At 41.7% G+C, this 18,987-nt stretch overlaps 2 protein-coding genes across 11 annotated transcripts in view; one reads left to right on the top strand and one right to left on the bottom strand.

The window, feature by feature from the left end:
• The first annotated feature begins 80 nt into the window (after nucleotides 1–80).
• On the top strand, nucleotides 81–17,691 carry PGM3 (phosphoglucomutase 3). 5 transcript variants are annotated; one of them, XM_026844223.1, is made up of 13 exons: nucleotides 81–177; nucleotides 271–476; nucleotides 1,098–1,282; nucleotides 1,790–1,857; nucleotides 2,171–2,304; nucleotides 2,461–2,656; nucleotides 5,018–5,175; nucleotides 6,172–6,255; nucleotides 6,972–7,070; nucleotides 7,386–7,502; nucleotides 8,606–8,728; nucleotides 9,525–9,698; nucleotides 10,449–10,903. In XM_026844223.1, exons 2-13 carry the CDS (start codon nucleotides 273–275, stop codon nucleotides 10,497–10,499), a joined length of 1,593 nt encoding a protein of 530 aa, XP_026700024.1. In that variant the 5' UTR covers nucleotides 81–177; nucleotides 271–272; the 3' UTR covers nucleotides 10,500–10,903. The 5 variants fall into 5 exon arrangements, with proteins under 5 accessions (XP_026700024.1, XP_026700023.1, XP_026700022.1 ...); XM_026844222.1 differs by having other exon boundaries at nucleotides 84–177; nucleotides 10,288–10,903; XM_026844221.1 differs by lacking the exons at nucleotides 81–177; nucleotides 10,449–10,903 and adding exons at nucleotides 10,288–10,380; nucleotides 16,608–17,691 and having other exon boundaries at nucleotides 253–476.
• Nucleotides 11,026–18,987, bottom strand: part of DOP1A (DOP1 leucine zipper like protein A) — a 56,890-nt gene continuing 48,928 nt past the window's right edge. For 3 of the 6 annotated variants that reach the window (XM_026844214.1, XM_026844212.1, XM_026844217.1), the window contains 5 exons: nucleotides 18,717–18,772; nucleotides 17,698–17,862; nucleotides 16,010–16,139; nucleotides 14,000–14,059; nucleotides 11,555–11,860 (listed from right to left, as the gene is read on the bottom strand). In XM_026844214.1, coding sequence (XP_026700015.1) covers nucleotides 11,555–11,860; nucleotides 14,000–14,059; nucleotides 16,010–16,139; nucleotides 17,698–17,862; nucleotides 18,717–18,772 — 717 coding nt within the window. Of the gene's footprint in view, nucleotides 11,861–13,999; nucleotides 14,060–16,009; nucleotides 16,140–17,697; nucleotides 17,863–18,716; nucleotides 18,773–18,987 lie in introns of all 6 variants that reach the window. The other 3 variants (XM_026844215.1, XM_026844218.1, XM_026844211.1) reach the window with 2 other exon arrangements.

Here is an 18,987-nt window from a genome sequence, read left to right as displayed (position 1 = left end):
GACTGAGAATTGTGGCTGTCCCCACCCAAATCACATCATCCCTTCGTCATCTGGTGAAATCTGGTCGAGTTCTGTTTGTCTAGCGCAGTGCTGGGAACCTAGAGGCTCCTTCATGCGTTGCACTGGTAGTGGTCCCCCTCGCAGTCTCACCAAGGGATTTGTTGTGAACGGTTTAAGGTATCTGTGGGTTTCAAAATTAAATAAAGTGCAAAATGTGAAACTATTTATAATGACTTCTCTCACTTGTATCTGTGTTACTTCCTTCTCTAGAAATGGATTCTGAAGCCCTTAAAAAATACTCAGCATTACACCCTAAACCTGCTGGACTTACTCTTCAGTATGGCACTGCTGGATTTCGCACCAAGGCTGAACAGCTTGATCACGTCATGTTCCGCATGGGCTTGCTGGCAGTTCTCAGGTCCAAAGCTGTGATATCTACTATTGGCGTCATGGTTACGGCATCTCACAATCCTGAAGTAAGAACAAGCTTTTCCTTAAAAAGAAAGTAGATGAGACCAGTTCAGTGCAACCAAAGCCTTTCATGGTATTGACAGACCAGATCCTGAAGGCACTTGGACTTGATTAAAGCATGTGTTTAGCCTGCTCCCTGTAAATATGATCCCTGTCATCTTTGAAGTTACTTTTCCCTGTATACACAAGTGTCATTTTCTCTTATGTGGAAATGCTGTAATGTAGGAAACTTGTATGTTGGCAAGCTAGGAGTACCCTTGAGTAGAGATGAACCTTTGAGCAAAATCTGCAAGTTTGAAAAATAGAGATGCGGCAATTACAAATCAGGCATTTAGACTTCTGCTGCTGGATAGCATTCTAGATTATTAGAATCTCCCCTTATGTCATTTTAATATCAAATGCATTTCATACCAACATTATAAGAGGGGAAAAGTCGGTTACGCAATATGCTGGTTATGTTACATTTTTGGTCTTGGTGGTGGTTTAAATAAACAGCTAAGCAATTGTTTCCCAGAAATGCACCATGTTTAAAGCAGCAATGTGATTGAATCATGTGTCAGCTGTCTTCAAAGAGATTTTATTAGGCCACTTCTGGGCTTACTAATTTTTTTTCTATTTTCTTTAAGGAAGATAATGGCGTAAAGCTGGTTGACCCTCTTGGAGAAATGCTGCACCCTTCCTGGGAAGAGTATGCTACACAACTAGCAAATGCAGAGGAGGGAGAATTACAGACAGTAATAACAGAGATCTGCCAAAAAGCAGCAGTGAACCATCACAAAGATGCTTCAGTTTTTATTGGTAGAGACACAAGGTAATTACAGAATGTTGTTGAAGTATGCTGCTTTTATGGAGGTGCTAATGTTTTGTCTGTGGGCACTTTTGGATTTTTAGCCCTCCACGGCCAGATTATGCTTTTTGTGTGTGTGTGCGCCTAGTCTTCTACCTGTTAATTTATGATTATAGTAATAAACAAAAGTTTTCCAATGCTGTTCCAGTATTAGCTTCCCTGATAGTTATGAGACCGTCCTAGCACTGCTTCTGAACAGGATGCTTTATTGTGGGTTTGTTTTTTTGTGAGTACCGTGTAACATACACGTGTGTTCAGCAGTTTACTTGTGTTTGTGATTCTCTGGGGTGGTGGCTTTCAAATTTCTTTATTGGTAGGCACCTACAATAGAAAAAGGTATGGATTTCTTCATATTGAATTGAAGTCTACTGGCAGGAAGCTTGTAGAGTCTTCTTCCATGTGTGCTTCCTTCCCAAGTCCATACATAAATTTCTTCTGCAAAGGTAATCAATTGTATTTGTTGTGTTCCAGGCCAAGCAGCAAGAAACTTTCACAGTCAGTAATAGATGGTATCTCTGTTCTGGGTGGCCAGTACCATGGTATGTTAAACTTTTGTGATTCTAGTCTAATTTCAGGTTTTTATGTAAATGTGATTCTGTTATATAGATCTAAAGAAGTAGCCCAGACACCATTTCCATTTTTGTTTATAATGATCTTCTTTCAGGGCAGTAGTATGGCTTTAATGTAAAGTGGGGGTTTTCATCTTTTCATAACAGAACTTGAAAAATTTCATATGGGTTCCCTACACTGTATTTATCTGTTCATTGTAGAATAGCAAATACAGTACAACTTTTAAGGAGGAATTAATTTAGTATTCTGTTTCTGAATATTGTGCCTTTTATTTTATGCTAGACTATGGTCTGGTGACAACACCACAGCTACATTACATGGTCTGCTGTCGAAACACCCAAGGGCAGTATGGGAAAGCAACACTTGAAGGTTATTACGAAAAACTATCGAGGGCTTTTACGGAACTGATAAAACAGGTGAGTAGTAGGTGTTGTCTTCCTCATGCAAATGTACAAAGTTAGTATCTTCTGTTTGTTAGCCAGTTTGGGTCTGAAGTTTCAAATTCAGTATGCCTCTAGGTGTGATTTCACTAGAGTATGAGTTCACTTTGCCCCTTCTTCCCTTGTGCTAAGTCTCCCAGCTCTGGCGAGAGTCAGAGGCACCTGAAGATTGACTGTGCCAATGGAATAGGAGCCCTGAAACTATCAGAAATGAAGTCCTACTTTCCAGAGGAGGTGCTAATTCACCTGTATAATGATGGAACCAAGGAGAAACTCAATCACTTATGTGGTGCAGATTTTGTGAAAGTTCACCAGAAACCCCCTAGAGGTATGTAGTCAATAATTTGATATCCTTTTACCTCTTCTCCAGATCTGAAATTGCGGGGTCTAGCAATGGTGTGGTTGTTATTAAGTGACTGCATGAATGGTTCTGCTTGCGCCATGGAAAGAGAATCATATAACTGGGTTTGGCATGTCCCTGCTTTATGTTCTTCTGAATTGTAGGAGTACAGTGTGTCTCTGACTAGCTGAAATATGTTTGACAATCCAGTCTGAATGTTAAGCTGGTGGAGTCCAAAGATCAGTCAGGACTGGCTTACTGTTATTGACTTCCCTTTGTATTATCAAGAAACATTTACATTGGGGGTTGGGGTTGCAGACACTTTTCTGGGTTCCTGAGGAAGAGGTGAGATAATGAGCAGCTTGGTGCCAGCAGACTGACTGACTGACTGACATAAACCAGTGAGGAAATTATTTCAACCAATTTCCTGTAAGGTGCATAAAAGAAAATCCCTGAACGGGAGGAGCAGGCTAGTTTGGATATTAGGTTATTTGAGGCTAAACTGGGTTCTCTGTTTGACAACTGCACCCTCACTGCAGCTGCTAGCCAAATCTGAACACCAAGCCACAGTGTTGTTTCCCCCTAGCCATGCTGCCTGCCTGCTGGAGAAATGTAGAAATAGGGGCAGCAAAGCAGCAGTCCCTGCCGGGATGGGTGCTTGTGTGTCATGTCTGGATCCCAGCTGTAATGGGGATTGAGGGGAAACTCCTTGGTTGTTTCCATTGCGGGGATGTGTTCTGAAAAGAAAATGTGATTTCTTAGTCATTGACTGAACTAAATGACCAACTTCCTGTTTAAAGTTGCAGTTGCCATTACCTCATGTGTTAGCTTGAGGACCTCAACAGCCTGGGATGTATTGTCCTGTATGAGTGTAGGCATGCAGGAGAAGAAACAGGCAAGTTTTGGGGTATAGTTTCCTGTGCTCTGAAGGATGCGGTGTCAGCAACGTGGGCCAGTTTTCCTGTCTGATTCTGTACTAAAATCGTTTTTTCCAAGAAGGGTTTACAGTATGCAGCGTGTCCTTTGGAGCCTCCTGCTGAGTTCCTGAGGGACTCTGAAATGAGCCTAGGGAGCAGCCAGCTGTAGTTTCTGAGAAATGGACCCTGAGGTTAATGTGGCCAGCATCTTAAAGAAAAGAAAGATGTACCTTAATAAAAGAGCGGCATTGCTGTCAGGTGGTGACTGCTTCCTAGCTGTTTCCTATGGGCATTACACCTGACAAGTTGCTGAGGCAGGTACTCCTTATGCATTATGTACATTGTTGTATAAACTGAACGTCAAGCAAAATAAACATGAGCCAGCATATCTACTTGTATGGTTTTTGTGCAGCAATGTGAGATCTTGGTGATGGTTGCTTTGGCGTGAGTGGGGTTGTTTTTTCAGTGGTAGGATTTACGTGCCACTTCACTGATGGCTTTGCTGGCATGGGGGTACACGCTTGTCTTGTGTTAGGAAAGTGTGTCTGTCTGCTGTGAAAGGAAACGAAGAGATGCAGATCTGTTAGGTGGGAATGGAATAAAATTAAACAAACCTGACATATTTCCTGAAGAAAAGCATTTTTGATGCAAGGGGAAAAGAATTAATTCCCATGTGTCTTGGAGGGTGAAGCACATAGTAGTGTTACACCAAGAGTGCGCAGTGGACCTGTGGTGTGCCAGGAAATGTAGGTGACATGGCTCTGCAGCCCTCCTCTGCCTCAGTGTGCAACATGTCGTGGTCCCACTCCCAGGAGTGGTAAGGGAGGGCTGAGCGAGTGCCCCGTGCCCACCGAGGTCAGCTTCAGGCTCCTGCCCCGGTGCCAGGCAGGCCCCCGGCTGTCGCTCGGCAAACACTGGCTCACTCACTGCGCGGCGGGGGGAGGCGAGCCGCCCCTGTCCCATCCGCCTCTGTCCGTGGGTGATGTGTGTGAGTCCGTGTGCTCTGTGCTGGCCAAGGGCGTGAGAAAAGGGGTGGGTGTTCTGCTGCTGCAAGGTTTTTAACCATGTGCTGTGACTGACATTCAGCGCTTGTTTCCAAAATTTAGAGATGTGACTACACCCAGTAGTTCCGGGACTCATTTTTCGTACACATTTGGGGAGAAGATGTAGCATAATAAATGTTTAGAGAACCTGCATTTTTTTATATTAGTATTTATATTTTTGATCTGAATATGCAATTTTCAGTTGCCATTCAATACAGCTTCCCTGTTGCAAGTCTCTTAGTGAAAGCAGTGTCTGGTTTCAGGGCACTAGTTTTGTGTGTGTGACTGCACAGAGCTGATTTAGGCATGAGATCCACAGTGGGACTAATTGAAACATTTTTATATCTTTTTCTACCTCTAACTTGCATTTATAACTCTGTGTGCACCAGGGCTAGACATGAAGCCCAATGAGAGATGCTGCTCATTTGATGGCGATGCAGATAGAATTGTCTATTACTATAAGGACACAACTGGCCATTTTCACCTAATTGATGGAGATAAAATAGCAACTTTAATTAGTATCTTCCTTAAAGAACTTCTTGCCAAGGTAACTCTAATGTATGAAATGAATGTTGACACTTTTATTTGTGATGTGTAAAATTGTCTACGGAAGCTGTGTTAGTTTGTACGTATGTGGTCTCTCCATATCTACTTAAAGTGAACCCAGTTTAAAAAGAAATCAGTCCTGCACCTCATGGATATGGCCAAAATGTTGTTTTTACAAAGGTGTGAATTCCACACACCAAATAGAAATCTAAGCACTGATATTTTAACCTGGAACCTTTTCTTACTGGGAGAAAACTTTTCCAGTTTTGGTATACAAAGTATTGATATCTATTCTCTTTATTTTGGTATCTTTCATTAAGTTTTCATTATTTTTTGGTTGAGTCCTTCCCTCAGCGTTTCTGTAAAGCTTTATGAAGGTTGGGCATTCCATTTGCATGAGAACTTGGTTGTAGCAGTCCAGGGGTTTGTATGTTATCATTCCAAAACACTCTCTGCCTCATAACATCCTCTCCTCACAAGGGAGAGGGAGAAAAACCTTTTATTTTTCACAAGTCCTTTTAGACTTGGTGTCTATGATATTAAACCTAGACAAGGTATCCTGGGTTTGTTCTTAGAGATTAGCTCATTTCTTACACTGTGGCAGAGAAGCTGGCCAGTGAGGAGAACTTGTGCATGCCACCAGCCTTGCTTGCTTTGCGCTGGAAGATCTGACCGTACTGCTTGTGTATACCGCCTCACGTAATGCCCCATGTCTGGCCAGTGCTCTGAGCTTCCTGAATCTGAAAAAGGGGTTTGGAAAGCCCAAGCTTGGAGAGCTGCTTCAAGCCAGCCACAAAAAACATGACATCCAAAGAACTGAACAGAATTCACATTGTCTTAAACATATAGATGTTCTCTGAGCTGGTGCCTTTCTCTGATGTGCAGGAGTTTTAAGTGTCTGTAGCAGAATGTATGTTTAATAATTCTGATTATCCTTCTATTTATCCGGCTATGTGCCTATTGGACAGTAAAGCACTTTGCTGCTTTGTTTGCTCAGGTGGGTCCGACCTTAAAGATGGCAGTGGTGCAAACAGCATATGCCAATGGGAGTTCAACACGCTACCTTGAAGAAACACTGAAGGTATTCTTTCTTTTTTCTGTTAGTTTTCCGAAAATGTTGTTTACTGCAAATTTGTTTACTTAAAAAAAAATGCTACTGTAGTATGATTGCTAGGAAAATTTAAACTGGGCTAAAATAAATTTCAAACCTGCAGGAGTAACTAAATTAATGGTCGTTAAAGAGATGGAAAAGAGCAAAGCTGAAGGCGTTCTAGTCAGCTTTTACTAGTTTTAAAAAAGGTTGGCAAAAGCTAAACAAAATCCCTTGTTATTTCTGGAACAAGTTGAGAACTTTATGGCTTTGCAGTGAAGTGTGTTGGTAAAGGCTCCTTGATACTCTGACCCTGGTTGTTTAATTTTCTGCAACAGGCTAAATGTTGTTCAAAATGGAAATTGAGCTAAGGTTTTTTTTGGTTTTTTTTTGGTTTGGATAGAAATCTGGTATGTTCCCTGAAAGCAGAAAATTAATTAGGTTCTTCTTGGTTTGGGGCTTTGTTTATTAATTTATTTATTAATTCAGCCTTTATTTCCACTTGAATAAATGAAATCTTTTTAATCGGGTCTGCAGAAGTAGTGGATAATTTTAGCTCTGGGAAGTCAGTAGTTGTAAAATCCATGTTAGTTTGTAACAGTCTACCAGGGTTGGTGCTGAGTTCGTAGCTCTTCACCTGCAGTTCCTGTCTACTGACAGGAGTCTGTAACACTGTTCAACATTTTCTGCATATCCTTGGGCTGCAGGTACCTGTGCACTGCGTCAAAACAGGAGTGAAACACTTGCATCACAAGGCCCAGGAGTTTGATGTTGGTGTTTATTTTGAGGCAAATGGACATGGTACAGTAAGTATGAGCATGTAATGCATAAGCTCAACTAATATGTACAAAATTTTAGTTGCATTAGCTGGAGAAGGAGGTCTTTTCCCTCTCTGCTTGTATTTATAAACAAAGCTTTTCTCACCTTGTTAGAGAACAGACTGGTTTCCCCCTTCTGTATTTAGCATATCCTCTGTGTTTTATGTGAGGATGGGAGTTCATGGTGGAAAACATTAATGATGGTTATTTGGGGTTAAATGGTAAAAGTTCTTCCTCATTGCTGCACATAACCTAGTTTGTGATGTGGGCTGATCCTGACAAGCTCTTATCTTTTTACTCTAGGTATTATTTAGTAAAGCTGCTGAAACTAAAATAAGACAACTGGCAAAAGAGGAGAAAGATGATGAAAAAAGAGAAGCAGCGAAGGTGCTTGAAAACATGATTCACTTGATTAATCAGGTAAAAACTGAGAGAAACAAATCACCAAGTTGACAGTCATGGCGCTAACCCCGCTTGTGAGTACCTGTCAGGCTACTGCCAGGGACTGCCTGTAGCAGGAAGCAGGGTGCTGTGATAGATGGGGCCAACAAGAAAAGGGTAAGAACTGCCTTCTTTAGAAAGATGCAGTACTTTCACATGAGTGGATGTAGAATGCTTTTATCTGGTGCAGTCTCCTGGCTTCAGGACCCAAAGAGGGAGGGGGATAGCACGGGAACCTAGCGATAGGATGGGACTTGGTCATGATTCAACAGCAAGTAAACTTTCATCTGAGGTGTTTCACTAACTTACATAGTACGGGAGTATGGGGTGTCCCAGTGCCCATGTCCACACAGCCCTGGGACTCCCTGGCTTAGCACAGCTGTAACTCATCTGGGGTTGTGCCACATCATACTCCACAGGCCAGCTTTAAGCATCCTGACCCCAGAACAAAGGTGAGGTGCCAGTCCTCCTTAGGAGAGGCGAGGACTAGCACTTGCCCTTGTGTCCTGGTTCAGCTGGGATAGGGTTAAGTTTCCCCAGCAGAGAGGGGGAAGGGATCTCCAGCCGGGTTATTCATACCATGCTGATGTCAGGTCTGGGCGCGGGAGCGCGGGTACTTTTTCCTTTGTGGCTTTGGTCGTGGGGAGCACGGGGCTGTCTGTAACCATTGCGGTATTTCTCTGTATATCTTTTGTCTTGTTTACTGTTATTACTGTTTACTGTTGTTATCATTGCTACTGTTGTGGTTCAGATTGCTTATTACACGGTTGTATTAAATTTCTTCTTATTTCAACCTGGGGTTTGTGCCCTACTTGTGTCTGAGGGTGGGGGAGGGACAATGGCAACGTGGTCTCTGGTCCTGGCAGGGCCTAAACCAACACACCACGTGTATGCTGCTGTTCTCCTTACCACAGGGTCAGACCACCACGCCCACAACCAACTAACCACCCTTAGCTACCCCAGTGGAGACAAGTCAGCCTGGCTGCACTGTCCCTCCCTTCAGTGGGGAGCTTGCTGAACAAATCATGCCTTTGTTTCTTCACTGTTGACTGCCTCAGTGTTTCTTCCCTTCCTGTTAACAGACAGTTGGTGATGCTATTTCAGACATGTTGGTTATTGAAGCAATCCTGGCTTTGAAAGGTCTGACCGTGCAACAGTGGGATGCCATCTACACTGACCTTCCGAATCGGCTGCTCAAAGTTCAGGTGAGTTGCATGCCACACTGGCTCAGGCTACAGCAGGCTCTTGGGGCCCTGCTGTGAGCATCTCTTGCCTGCATATATGCTTAAATAAGCTCTATTTTAGAGCTGAAAAAGCCCATTAAAGGCAGAAGTAGGCCAAGCAAGCCATGAAATAACCCAGAGGTGGGACCAGAATGTCACTTGGACTAAAATATGACTTACAGAAATGATAAAATAATAGCCAACTATGTTTAATGGAAAAAACTGTCCAAAACAGTTCACATTAACTTAGAATTTCTGTCTTAACTTTCAAATTAGAAAAATAGGATTTTTTTTAAGGCCCCTGCCTGCTGGGCAGCTGGATTTTTCTTGCTGTGCCACTTTGTGTAACTTGAATATTCAGGTCCTTACTTCTTTATCTTCTCAAATATTCAGATAAGAGCTTCAACAGAACAGGGTCCCATGTGGTAGAATTCTATTAGACACAGTAAGGGAGCTCTGAGCTCTAAAATCACCAGAGGAAAGAGTTTAAGCTTCCTCATCTACAGGGAGAAGCTGCAGCTTCAGTTCAGAGGCTGACCAAGGAGGCAGGTACAGAACTGACCCTTTTTCCAAATTAAGCAGCTGAGTCCTGTCAGGACTTCTTGGTTACAGGTGCTGAGCAGGGATCTTAGGGAGCCCAAAGTGTTTAGATTAAGCTCTTCTTCAGGCAGCGCAACACATCAAAACCTGAAGTTCTGTCTTACATGCAACCTTTTCCATTCTGCTCTCATCATACAGCTCCAGCACACAAATAAATTGGGTGTTTCTGATGCTGCAGGTTGCAGACAGGCGAGTGATTGACACAACAGATGCAGAAAGGCGTGCAGTTGCACCTCCGGGACTACAGGAGAAAATCGATGCACTTGTAAAGAACTACAAATTGTCCCGAGCATTTGTCCGTCCATCAGGAACAGAAGATGTTGTTAGAATATACGCTGAAGCAGACACACAGGTCAGAGCTTAAACAACTGGTATATGAAGGGGATTTATGTTAATCTTCTGCTTAGCAGTAGGTGATGGAGGGAGAAGAGTTTACATGATCATTTATTCACACTTAACAGATGCTAAATTTGGACAAAAACTTAGTAATCACAAAGTCTTTGGATTTTCTTTTATTTATAGAAGTAATGTTTAATGTTCTCAATGTTTATGTTTAAAAGTTAAATGTTTATAAAGGCAGATTTGACACTAGATTATTTTGAAAAGAAAGTCAGCCTTCTGAGAACTCAGGGTTAAGAAAGTTTCCAAAGCAGCCTGTAAGGGCATGGTTTCTTAAGAGGCAAAATAAACCAAATAACAGCAGCCAAACATTAAGAATTAGTCCACATGTGAACTTAAAGTTGATAGCAAAAGTAGTGGTCCTGCTCTTCCCTGTTCACATGTTCCTTCCTGCTTCTTCCTGCCAGCACGACCACAGTGGCAGAAGGTACCCTGGCGTGACAGAGCAATATAGGGAACACAGCATTTGCAGGAAATACCACATATTTGCTCTAACCTCCTCATGCTGACACCACTGTAATATCTTTTAAAACGTTCCACAGGAGAATGCAGATGCCCTCGCCCATGAAGTAAGCCTGGCTGTTTACCACCTCGCTGGTGGAAAAGGAGCACCACCCCAGCCTATATAACAAATGGTACACCTGCAGTTAAAAGTTTATAAATTGACTTATTTTTTAATATTACTTTCTTTACTAATTGCTAGCATGGACATACCCAACCCCTCCTAAGAGAAGCAAGGATTAATCAGAACTGAGCTTTACCTCTTTACCTCTGTTAGCAACTTCTTGACGAGATGCTCTTGCTGCTCACCTTGCTGCTGAATGCTTCCACCCCACCCCGAGTTTGTCTAACATCTGAAGCTGAAGTGACTTAGAGGTGACTCACTTCTTGACTGAAGGAATGCCCAGAAGGAATTCTGCTCCCCACCCAGCTTCTTTCAGAGGTTATTGTCACCTTGTGCCTGAAGTCCATCTCCCCTACCCTCAGTGCACTCACAGTAGCTGCAGCACAGAACACTGCTGCGGAAACATCATCCCTGCCTTCCCCCAGCAACCCACATCATCAGCAGACAGACAGTGCGAGGCAGAGGCTGGCACTGGTCCTGAGATTCAGGTCATTGCTGTTCAAGGGGGAAACAACAATGAAAAAGAGCATTTGCTAATAATCATGTATTATTGCAATAATAATATCTTCATTAGATACTTTTATGAAATTATTGCTTAGAAAGCAATTTGCAGTAATATAATCACTTTTAAGAGGGAGGGGACAGAGACAAGTTCGCTTTCTGTGGCCCTTACTACCCCCCCAGCAGTGTGAAGGGCAGGGCCAATGGGATGTAATGTTTTTGATACACAAGTATCCTCCTCCACATTTTTCAATTCAGGGTATCTACCTCCAACAAATGTATTTTTTACTGTAGTCCTGTATTAACTCCTGGGATAATGGCATTTTCCAGATTGCTAAATAAGCACAAGTTCCAATGGATAAAAAAAAAAAGACAAAATAAACTGGAAACAAATTGAAAAAATGTGCACCTTGTATTTTTCAGGATTTTTTAAAGACAGAACTCAAGACAACAAAACATGTACTGTAAAGAGTAGGCACCATAATCAATATGAGCCAACAATACTTAAACTTGATTCAGGCCACATCCAGAACTTTTCTCTTATTTACAAATATTTAACTTAAATACAACATTAAGTATTTCATTACATACAAAGTAAGAAAAGAATACTATACAACTGGGAAAGATACAGTATTTCATTTAAATAGTTACACTACATATAAGCTGAGTAGTACCAGTTTGGTTCATGTTTTTATGACACCTTCAAGAAAATCTTTCTCAACCATTTCTTCTATCTTTTGTCTTGCTTTGCTGGAGAAGGTCTTGAGGTTCTCCATTTTTATGTCCTTACTTGGAAAACAGTTGGGGTAAAGGACAGGGCTCCCTGAGTGTCCGACACATCTGCTTGTGACTTTGCTGTTAAAAACTTGGCTGAGTACATTGAAGAAAGGCAAAAGCTGCTCAATGCTGCGAACAGTGTAGATGGTTAAAAGCAAGTGACCTGGTTCCCAACTTAGTGTTTTCCCTGAGCTGTCCTCCTCTGGGTTTTTCTGTAAATACAGAGAAATGGGAAATAATACAGGACAAAACAGAAAAAGCACAGGTAAAAATAAAATATTAATGCCAAATGAAGTATTTTTCTATATTCCAAAAATTTGTCCTATCACCAAAATACACACATGCTGGAGTGCAGCTTTCGAAGCAGATCTCCCGCTCGTCCCCTCACCATGCTCTACCACAGCAGTGAGGGGAAAGGGCTGGGAGTCCAATGCTAACGGGAGAGCTGTTGGGCACCGGAGTCCACTGCCTCAGCACCGGGCTGCCCCGAAGCAAGGCCACCCCCAGGCCTGGCACCGAGAGCTGCCCCTGGTGCCAGCACCCACTGGCTAATGTAAACCCCCCAAGCCGGTGATAGCCGGTGTTGCAGCTGCCTGGGAAAGGTGTGTGATACTTCAGCTGCTTTCCAAAGCAGGCTGGTCTCTGGTAATGCTTGTGCTTCACCCTACTGCCAGCACTGAGGACAACGAACCCCAGAGGAAGTTAGAATAGAAACGAAGCATTTTTTACATTGAAGCTAGAGTTCAGAGTTTTCAGGAAGAGCAAAAGCAGCGCTGTCTTTAGTCTGAAGAATGATGCAGATGGAGGCTCTGAGCAAACAACGTAGTCCTCAAAGGAAACAGTTCAGTTACTCATTGTGCCTTCTCAGGTGGCCTTGGTTATGCACCTTCCGTTTTGTGGGGAGAATTTCAAGGGAGAGAATTTCAGGAACCTCACCAGCAAAGGCAGCAGTCACACACCCGATGCTCACAGGCAGTGTCAGGACACTGCTGTAACTGTTTCAGGTTGCCTTAAATATCTGCATACCAAAATACCTGAGCACTAACACTCAGCTGCTTATATGGTACTCTTCACTCATTTCCTTTTCTTCCTTTGAGTCAAAATAGCATTCAGATCTAGACAATAAGGTGGTATCACTGCCAGAAACACCTTGTTTGGACTGTTACTGACAAACCACGAGTATGAGAAGTAGAGTTCCAGCAATACTGTTTTTTATTCTGTGAGGGAGGAGAAAAGCAGCACAAAGGAAAGCCACATCCCAGTCCAGCTCTGACCAGCGCCTGTCTCCTACTGCCCTGGCAGTGCCTTGGCCAAGGCGGGGCTCTGAGACCCCTCGAGGCTGCACAGCTCCTGAGGAGCAGGCTTTGTAACACAAGGAGAACAAAGGGGAAAGAACAGCAGTGAGAACACAGCATAAGGGAAGGATTACTGACTGCACAGCCTTTGAGCAAACAGTTTTTCTTCAAGAGACAATACTTTAGCAAATACAATTTTTGCCCTTTAAATGAAGCAACTGTCTTGCAATTCAGGAGCCTACAGGACATCTGTTTCACAAAAAAACAATTAGGTTAAAATTAAATATAAATTTATTTAGTATTTTAATCTGGTGGTTTGGCTCCCTGTCACCGGAAACTGCTATTCTAGCCCTACCAGTCTCAAGGAAAGAAAGGCTCATAATGAACTCGAACAAAGGGAAGACTGAATTCCAACACGGAGTTGTTGATGTCCCCTACTTTTAGTGAAGCTACTAGTTTTTAAAGTTTTCCTTTCAAAAACTTCACACTGGATTCCCAGAAGAGAGGCTTTTCAGTTCAGAGAGGTTCTCTGCTGTGCTTAAGCACTCCCCAGTGGTAAGCACGGACTACCTCCAACATGCCACAAGCGTCAGTGTTACACAGCAGCCAAACAGGGTGCACATGCAAGTACTAATTCTCTCTGAGCAATGAAATACAAACCATCCAAGCCATTTCCTCACGGCAGTATCTGCTAAGCAAACACCACTAATTCATTTATTGGATACTTAAAACAACAGATAATTTGACAGAGAACGATTAGGGATTGTGTTTCATACCTGCCATTTGGCAAAAATTTTATTATTCAATTTTATAATGATTTGCAATCATAATTCTTCTAAACACATTAACTTTTTGTAATGTATTTCATGTAGGAAATCAACTTATCTATAAAAGGGCCTTCATGAGTCTTTCACTTCAAAAATCTCTCAACTTTGTCCTCTAACAAGACTGATCTCTTAGTTCTTACTGAAGGCTAAATACTGCCCAGGGCCTTGAGGTGACAGTATTATTATGGCAAGCTTATTTCACAACTCAAGCATCAAAGGCCACCCTCACCTGATGCTTGGCCATCTCCATTCCCTCCAAAACCACCGTCTTAAAGTCCTCCTGTTTGTCCTGTGGAAGGAAAGAGGAGAACTTTCAGACTGCATTTCATATATCAAAATAATACTTTGCCGTGAAGGCCGTGCAGTTGCTTGGTTGGGTGCTCAGATTCAGCTAGAAAAATCACCCACCCCGAAGAGTCCATGGTCTAGAAACGGCAGACTCTGGAGCTAGCAAGGCCAGGACACTGTGACAGCACCAGAACTAATAACAGCACTTCTGGTTTGTTCATCTGTTTATTGCCAGCAGTGCTGAAGGAGGTTTTTAAGCATGTTTCCTTCAGACAACACAGCCTGAGCAACACCATACTACACGAATCTGAGCATCAGAGTGTCCTGAGGGAAAATTAGGATCCACTGGAACATTTTGCTCAGAAACACTATTTTTTTTTTAAGAAAAACCCACAGCTATAAGCAACAGTATTCTCCTCTGCACAAAGAAGAAATGGCCTGGAAGTCAATATTCATTATCTCATGTTTATCTCGCCATCACAGCCCTAGCTATGGTTCACAGTGTGCAACTGCTGCCAAGACTAGGGGGTTCCAGAAATTCCAGAAATTTTTCTATATTCCTGAAGCATACTGTGGAAGTCCTGACTTCAGTCATCTATCTGAACATACAGTACTTACCAGTCTGTATTTTATACATCGTATGTAAATTATAATTCATGCAGAAAGATTATTTGGAGTATGACAACTTTCTAACAGGTATAGTTCACTACACTGAACATCAGGGTGAGAGGCTATGCCTGATTAACAATCAGTTAAAATTGATTATTCCTTTATACATGTGAGAAGAGAAATGTCATCTCATCTCATGGTTCAAAACCAATAAAATGCAGATGTGCTTCAGATACTTGTTTTATCCCCTATACACCCTGTAGCCTTGGCTTGAATAGTTCAGATCTGCCTGCAGTTAAGTTATCCCTAAATTTTATGTAGCCATTTTTATGGCAGCAGGAGTTTCTTTACTCAGTGAAAACACTGATTAGAAATTGTAAAGGCAGTAGCAAGCTGCCAGTGTTACAGCCCTGACAATGCCATCTATTTGGAGGGAAAACCAAGAATGAAGCGTCAAAGCTTTCTCCCATATGGCTTCAAGCTTCCTCCCTGTTTCCCTGGCCCACCCAGCAACCTTTCCCAGTGAAGTGCCTGCCCAGGGGGGCTCTGGCCTCACAGCAGCAACAGCAAAGTATGTGCCAGCATTTTTATTTCTTTATGGCAGCAGAAGGAAACTCCCCAGGACATGGCTCGGCCAGCTTACAGCAGTTTCATGGGTGGATCCGGCCTCCACCCCACCCAAACTAGAGTTTTAATATACCTCATGTACCAACATAGTAACTCTACAAACTGTGCAGGCAAGATTTCCCAGAACTGTTTCTACTGCTCTCTGCTTTCTTCCATTCATCATAACTGCTTCAGGGAAGAAACCCAGCTCTCTCTGGCTCAGCACAGTCTCAAAACTCTTGGTTCTGTAATTCTTAGGAATGCAACAGTTTTCTAAATATTTAAATGTGATTATTAACAAAAATGCTCTTCCACTTCAAAAGGTATTTAGCTATACTAGTATCTATATACATGACTGTATCTGAAAGTGATTTTACATTAAAATATATTACACACTGAAGCATATTTTACTTTTTACTCAAATAATACTTTTAAAGGGAAACTCCAAACTCACTGACCTTAGTCTTTTTTCTATCATAGCAGGTTTGGGGATTTTTTTGTTGTTTGTTTTGGTTTGGTTTTGTTGTTGTTTGTTTTATTTTTTGATTGTTTGTTTTATATACCTACATGTGGTTTTTTGCCTTATGCTGACTCGAGATTACTCCAGTGGGAATCTTCCACATCAGATAAACTCCTTTCCATTCTTCATTTTTAAAAATAAATAAATATTCAAAACTAACCAGTACTGTACATGAAACTTTTCAATGAAAGGCAAAACTGGAAGGAAGCAACATACCTTTGCTTTTTTTCGCAGCAGTTTTGCTAGACGCACCACATATGGTTTGAATTCCCTCTGATGTGTACCCTGCCTTCGTACTTCCAAGCCTGAATCATCTGATGCTTCTGGAATAAAAGCCCAACGATACCTGTCATGAGATAACACAAGCAGACATTATCCTTAATGAACATGCAGGCTTTTCTGCTAGATCTAAAAATATCAGTGGATGAGAAACCTAGTTAAGTATCAAAGAAAGAGGCAGGGGTACAAAACCCAAAACCAGCCCATACAAAACACATTAGCCTGACAAGAAAGAAGAGGAAATGCACATTCTGAAAAGCAGGAACTAACATGGCTGAGAATGTGGCATTGCCTTTTTCCTTTAGAGTTCTTAAAGTATTTAAGGATGCCAAGAGCCAGATAAGGCAGAGAAGCTAAAGCCAGTAGTATTCACATCTTCAATATGTGCAAGTGAACTGAAAGCAATTCTGAATTATAAATTATGTAAGTTAATTAAAACATTTTGTGGCACATTTGCAATGCTTACTATAACACACAAAATGTTCTTGATATACCATGTTCATAACAGAAATCTATTTATTTTACCTGTTCATAGGCCAACGAGACCAAGTGGACCATTCCCTCCTTCCCCCAACCTTGCCGCACTGCAAGGACAGGCTACTTGCATTATAAAGGAAATCAAGGTTTCTGTCCTTAAACCTTCAGTCCAAGCCTCCATGAGAATGCCATAAAAGACAGTGTGATTCAGCATGACTATTGTTCTTCCAGAAATGCACAGTAATAACCTAACTAAAACTAGGTTGGCTAATAATGGTGATTAGAACAGCTTAGAGAACTGAACAAAAATTAGGAGCCAAATCCCCAGAAAATAAAATGAAGGAAGGAACCTTCAAGATTAGCTTTCAATTTAGAAACACTACAGGGCACAAACTGACACCATCTATGACAGTCCTTCCACCCTCTAACCCACACAAGCATCTTTTAAATAACAGAATAATTAGAGGCGACTAAATGTCTACAGAGCTGTGCCAAGACAGCAGCTCTCACATGGTTACTACTGTGCAGTATAAAGGAAGAGACAAGATACCTTTTGTCCTTGGTGGCCTCTCATTTCTAGGTTCTTCAGCAAGTGCCAGTTGGTTTGCATTCATTTTATTCCAACAGAACTGAGTTACAGAGGCACTGAGGAAGTAGTCTGCACGCATTAATACTACTGACCAAGAAAAATCTATGGGGTCACCTTCACAAGCAGGTTTGTTGCAACACCTTCCAGACAGATCATGCAGGAGTAATTTAAGTGAGTCATGCTGAGATGACATACAGTTGTCTGATCTCATGCATTAGTCACTGAGACGTGTGGGTGTATTTTGAGTTCTTAGACATTACTGCAACTAAATACTTTAAGAATAAAATACTTGAAGAATAAATTACTATTACTGATTAGCTCACAAGTGTGGAGAATCCCTTGCCCCAGGCTAAATCAAACCAGCTTGAACTCATCTGGTGTGTAGCATCACTTGCTCTGGGGGCCTCTCTGATACTGTGAGGAAATGAACGGTGGACTGCTGTGGGTGAAGGCCAGAAAAGGAAAGGAAATAGAAAACCAAAGATTTTTGTACACTAAAATCTTACCAAGAGGCTTGGACAAACAACCAAAAACTTAAATGACAGTGTCTTCTACTCACATCTGAAACTGAGGCAGGTTTTCAGATGGTAAAGCTAGGGCCAAGTCCAGAAATTTGCAAGCAGACAAGTACAGGTTCAACCATCTCTGGCTATTGTAGGATGTGGAGAAACCATTGCCGCCTGTGTATGTTGTCTCCAGACCAGCAACAGATGGGCCAGAAGTTCTAAAATCAATTGTAGCAGGCAGGTGAGTTATAACAGCCTTCTGCCACTATGGGAACATAATATTTCTTACTTCCCTTTACAAACACACAACTCTATTTATCAACTTAATCCTGAATCTGTAAAGACAAACCTGAACATTGTAAGTCTGTGCTATGGGTGGAGTTCTGTATCATTTTTCTATGTATAGATATATCATAAAATGTTAATATATAATAAATATGTTATGCTGTAGCTCATTCCCATCCGACATCCAAGTTAAGAGAAAGTTTAGAATTGCCAGTCATGTCAATATTACTTTATTTTAGGGAAATATTCTTCAAAAGAACAAAGAGAATCTAGAAAAAAGTGAAGAACGAGATTTTGGCAGATTTCTCCTGTTCTGTTGAGACACCTGCCTCTTCTGATGACACCGACTGAAACTGGATAAAAATGGACAGTACAGGAAAAATTATCTACCTTATCTTTATGTCTTTCTAACACTAGAAGAAACCACATTTTAAAAAGTGCATCAGTCATTCTAAATAAGTGTATGATACAGAAAATCTATAAAGTCATGCCATGCATACTTTAATTGCAGAAGCAGTGTCATTTTAGCCAGAAGACACTGTAAGAACACACTTGAATTGCATAATTTATCTTAGTGGTTTATGAACAATCTGACAGTGGGATTTTATTTTTTGTTTTGTCCTGAACAGTACATCCCTGGTACTGCAGTCAGACTGAACTACCCTTTACTTGTCCTTCATCTGAGCTTGACAATTCTAATACAAATTATTCTAAAGAATGACTCAACTGCCCATCAGCATGCTAGGAGACTTATCAATTTATCCAAATGGGAAGTTTATAAGTTTACCTGGAAATGTCTTCATCAGCAGTGAGCTCCTGTTCCATCAATAAAAACACTTGTACCTGAAGATCAAATGCTGAATTTTAATACCACTTTTTTATGGACTGTGACTCAGGAAAATGCTGTAGGGAGGCCTGAGTAATAAGCCTTAGAGAAACTGTTTGGAACTTTATTTCCCTTCCTGGATGATGAAATAACCCCCTGAACTATGAGTGGACACTGGCACCCTAAAGCTCTTTCATCACTTATATATAGCCCTTGTGCTACTCGGACCATA

Source organism: Athene cunicularia, assembly GCF_003259725.1.
Source record: "Athene cunicularia isolate RWA chromosome 3 unlocalized genomic scaffold, athCun1 chr3_part1, whole genome shotgun sequence".
Classification (NCBI taxonomy): domain Eukaryota; kingdom Metazoa; phylum Chordata; class Aves; order Strigiformes; family Strigidae; genus Athene; species Athene cunicularia.
Note: the sequence above shows the minus strand (reverse complement) of the source record. Positions and strands in the feature narration are given on the sequence as shown.